Raw genomic sequence first — 5104 nt, 5'->3', positions numbered from 1 at the left:
CACAAACAAGGGAGTTTCCCCTCTCTAAAGTGTTTACAAAGAAAGCTCAGTATTTTCTGTTTGGATTGGCCTTTTTGCAGTTTCATAACTTTTCTTTATAGTGGATGTTTCCCATTTTTTGTAACAAGCTTTATCATTTTGACAAGGCAATGTTCAAAGTTTGTAATTTAGGTTGCTGATTTTAAGCATCCTGCACTTCCTTTATAAAGAAATCCTATATTTATTCAATCAATTGTCGTTCTGGTACAAATGTATTCCTTTATAACAGTATAATCACCTAATATATTTGTTCTGAATTATATATATTATGGCAATGTGGTTTGCATGTGGCAGTTGATATTTAATTGATGGAAAGGAAGGAGGTAGTCAAAGGTTTTGTCAGATGACAAAAGGATGTCTGAATTCTGTATTCCATATTATGATTTGGCTTCACAGCACAAACCACATACATGATCCAAATGTTTTAGCTACTGTGTGCTTGTACCCAGCTGTCAATTATACCATTAATTGCAATTATTGACTAAAAAACTATGGCATAGCTGGAATTTTACATTAGAGAACTCCAAATGAGTTTTCCAATACTGTAGATGTCTTGCAAGCGATAAGTGTTACTATTTGGGTATACTTCGGTCTGTATAACTTAATTTATCCTCAAACTTTTTAAATGAAAATTGCAGTGAAATAAAAGATTCTGTGTATGTACCGGAATGGGTCTTCTGTGAATACTAGACAGCTAGATACACCATTACAACACTCTTGTATTATGATGTCATAATAATTGCAGATGCAATATAGGATTACTCAGTCCCAGGTTCTAATTATTTGCGACCTGCAGACAATGTTAAGCTAGTAAACACTTATTTTTTATCTTTTTTGTCCGCTAAATTTTGCATTTTTTGCACGTATAACAAAAACCCGGAAGACTTTTATTTATGTTGTGGTCCATTTTGCCTTTTAGCAAACTGCTAAATGTCAATCTCACTAAAGGTTATACATTTTATGATCATATTTTAGTTGTGTATTAGAAGGGAAATTCCAGGGCTGTATAATGGACTTTTTAAAGGACTTTATTTTATTGGACTGTTATACCATTGCACAAGAATGATAATAGAAATGTAGGCTGAGTGCAGTACTGGGTACTAATTTACATGAAGAATAAATTAGGGTAAATTTTTGACCTCTTCAAAGCAGGAAGGGCCTGCCAAACTGAGCATTATAGACATGAATCTGGGTAATGTGGTACTGCAGCTAGACATTATTATTATTATTATTATTAATAAAAAAAACAGGATTTAATATAGCACCAACATATTACGCAGTGCTGTACATTAAATAGACATGTACTCATGCAACAAATATTGCTTTCTGTATTTGAATAGCAGGGAAATGTTTAGCTTGCATCACCACTGAAAGGGGAATTCGACTTGAGTAATTGAAGAAAACTTAATATACTATTGCTAACAAATTAATGGTTTGTGATGTAACATTTTTGACATACCTTAATGAGACTGGTTCTAGACTGATGGTTGAAAATAAAAAAGTGTACAACTGTACAAAAAGCATCTTGTGTAGTGTGAGAGCTTAGTATCTAATGGCAGGCTGAGGCAACTCCATGCAAGTTCGCTTTAGGGCTCTGGCCTGTGTTTATTGGTTAAAACAGCATAAAAAAAAAGCAATCTTACCTCACAGGGGTTGGTTTCAGCAACAGGAAAAAAAGTTCATAAACAAAATATTGGGCCTACTGGCTTGCATAAACAAATGATTCTTTGCAGCAAACAGACAGACCCACAGCCAGTCTAACCTACAGCACCTGCTGCCTAGCACAGGGAGTGTTAAATAGGTTTCTGGGTCTTGAGACGATGTTGGGCCTAGAATTGGAAATTTGCCCCCACTTTCTTCTTGAAGATTCCAAGTAAAACAAGCCTCAGTACAGAAATTCTGAATAACCAGCATTGAAATGTACTAGATCCCTCCAGACACATCATTGCAAGATATTTACGTCCTACATAGCGCCCATCCAGCACTCTTCATAGTAACACAGGCAATCTTTTTATCTGTAGCTTTCAACAAATGCAGTTGGACATTTAGGTTGGCTTTGATTACTAATATTTTGGTAACTTACCTGAACAAATATGGTGCTAGTCTTCCAATACCTTAAAATGTAATACATGAGGGCAAATCCTAGGCAGTATAGGGGGTTCAAACATCTGCAACAAATAAAATTGGGACATTACAGTAAAAGGTAAATAAAGCATGTACTAAAAGAAATATAGATTCTGTTACTGCTGATGCTTGGGCGCCCATCCTTTAGCTTATTTTATTTTTTTGCGTTACTGGGCCAACATTTTGAAAAATTCTGTAAAGTCAAAACCTTTGATCTGCATTATTACTCCAGGTTAGTGTCTCGAACGTTTTCAATATAATCTTCACACAATAAATTGTGTGAATGTTTTTATTGTCCAATCATGTGAAAAACATGTTACTTATTTCATACAAATGACTATATATGTATTGTGTTCTTTTTTATATCAGCCTCATAGCAGCATAACAGCTAGGCAAGTTGCATTTTTAAAAGCAGTTCAATGACATCCTACAGATTCATGGTTACTTTAATCAAGTGTGAAAAATCATATGATTGCACACTGCTTATACTGAGATAAACTTTTTTAAGATTGATGGAGGAGTGCCATAAATCCATTATCTATTATGAAAGTGTGTGTGCAAATGTATTCAGTGCATCATTTGCATGGGAATAAATTTTTTAATTATCCAGTCAAATAATAATACATATATGATTATGTATATTAATATTTATGATAGAATAATCACCATCCTAATTGATTGACTGAAGGTAAGGTAAATATATAAAAATGAAAGCAGCCATTGCTGCTAATGATGCTTTACCATCAAATTATGTTGACTTAAAAAATCCACCTCTTTTCATTAAAAAACTTTTTATAAAAAAAAACATTGTAGAAATTGTTTATGCATTGGAAAAAAATACAAATGTATTGTAATAAGCAAATAACTAATAAATGTTTATTAATAGCACATGGATTTACTGCACAATAAATACTTCATCATTTTAAAACAGAACACAGTGCCCATTTGATCATCTTTGTGCTGTATCATAAAATAGGATTGGCATTTTAGTATGCTGCAAATTGGAACTAAGTATGATGAAAATCCAGTAAGCACATTCTGAGTAAACTTTAGGGGGTACATTTATAAAGCAGTTAATGTTATATTTAGTAAAAATCCATGGCTGGTAAATCATCTCGGTGCATGTGTTTTACATGCAGGGGAAGTATAGTGAATGCATGCTATGGTGAGATATATTTTATAAATATTCCCCTTAGTAAACATTTTGGCATTAAATATTATTTTATGGTAAAAATGTAATAACTATAACTGGCCATAAGAGGGCAGACATGTCATCCTATAAAGAATGTTTTAGCTATACTGGTGGCTCTGCTCATTTCAGCACTGCACTCCACCCCCTGGCTCAGTGATTCACCCTCCCATTCTTCTTCTCACACACAAAGAAGAGCTGCTGCTCCGATGAAATGATTTTGTTGCAACAGAAGAGGTTATTTGCATTCAAATGATTTGAGATTACTCCAAAAGGATTACTGGATTCTAAAAGGATGTGCATTCTGTACTATAACAAATCAAGGATTTAAGATATGGACTATCAAAGCTTTTCCAAAGCATGGGAATGGCAAGTAGCTTTCTTCTTTCTCTTTTTTAACTGGGGCTGGGTCTGTGGGCAGCTTCATTATTCCATTGCAGAGGAATCAAACCTAGGGACTGTTGTGGGGAATTTATTTCAGGATCTAGGCTTAAAACTAGCAGATGTTAATAAACGCAGATTGAGCTTGAGATCAGAAGGAAGCAACAATCTTTTTACCATAGATCAAAAATATGGAGCTCTGGCTGTGCAGGAGAGGATTGATAGAGAGAGCCTGTGTGGAACCAGCTCTAGCTGTTTGCTGCATTTAGAGATTGTAGCTGAGAATCCATTGGAGCTTTTCAGCCTGGACATTGAAGTTCTAGACATCAATGATAATTCACCATATTTTTCAACCAATAATCAAGTTATAAAGATTACTGAGCTAATAGCAAGTCCAGGAGTACAATTTCCATTGGAAAATGCAAAGGATCTTGATGTGGGACATAATGGTGTTACTCTGTACAATTTATCTCCAAATCCATATTTTTCTTTGTCTGTTACAAATTGGAAAGATGGGACACTGATTGCAGAATTAGTTCTGGAAAAAATCCTAGACAGAGAGGATAAATCAGAACACAAGCTTGTTCTCACTGCCATTGATGGAGGAGAACCTCCTAGATCAGGATCCACTCAGATAACTGTTATTGTGCTAGACATTAATGACAATGCACCAGTGTTCGATCAACCACGGTATAAAATCAATATCCAAGAAAATCTCCCTTTAAAAACAGTTATTTTAAAACTCAATGCTACTGATTTAGATGAAGGCACAAATAGTGAGTTTACATTCTCATTTGATCAACGTACCCTAGCTTCTGCAAAAGAAACATTTGAATTGAATCCACAGACTGGTGAAATATTTACCAGAGGTGCTCTGGATTTTGAAGGGTCAAAAATTTATGAATTCTTTGTCAAAGCTGTAGATAAAGGATTACCAAAACTTGAAGGACGTTGTGCTGTTCAGGTGGAAGTAGAAGATGTGAATGATAATGCACCAGAAATTGGATTTACAACAAAGAATAATGAGGTCCCTGAAAATGCCCCAGTAGGAACCGTTGTTGGATTTATCACAGTCAGAGACAGGGATTCTGGTAAAAATGGGGAAGTCAAATTGGACTTATCACCAAATTTACCCTTTGAATGTCAACCCATGTCGAATCGTTACATACTGGTTACCAGTGGACATCTGGACAGGGAGAAAGTCTCACAATATACTATTACACTGATCGCTTCTGATCTGGGCTCTCCATCATTAAGCAGTCAGGCTATAATCCTAATTAATATTTCTGATGTTAATGATAATCCTCCAGCATTTCTACAGTCTGCTTACAATGCTTTCATATCAGAAAACAATGAGCCTGGCAGACTGTT

The 5104-nt window shown here is 35.0% G+C and overlaps 1 protein-coding gene across 1 annotated transcript; it reads left to right on the top strand.

Moving 5' to 3' along the window:
- Positions 1–2994: 2994 nt before the first annotated feature.
- Positions 2995–5094, top strand: LOC140321251 (protocadherin gamma-C5-like; the record flags this gene model as incomplete). Its single annotated transcript, XM_072398079.1, has 1 exon — positions 2995–5094. A coding segment is annotated over exon 1 (1408 nt), but the record flags the coding sequence as incomplete, so codon positions are not given.
- Positions 5095–5104: the final 10 nt, after the last annotated feature.

The sequence above is a fragment of the Pyxicephalus adspersus genome, unplaced genomic scaffold (genome assembly GCF_032062135.1).
Source record: "Pyxicephalus adspersus unplaced genomic scaffold, UCB_Pads_2.0 Sca1674, whole genome shotgun sequence".
Classification (NCBI taxonomy): domain Eukaryota; kingdom Metazoa; phylum Chordata; class Amphibia; order Anura; family Pyxicephalidae; genus Pyxicephalus; species Pyxicephalus adspersus.
This window is presented reverse-complemented; position numbering and strand designations above follow the sequence as displayed.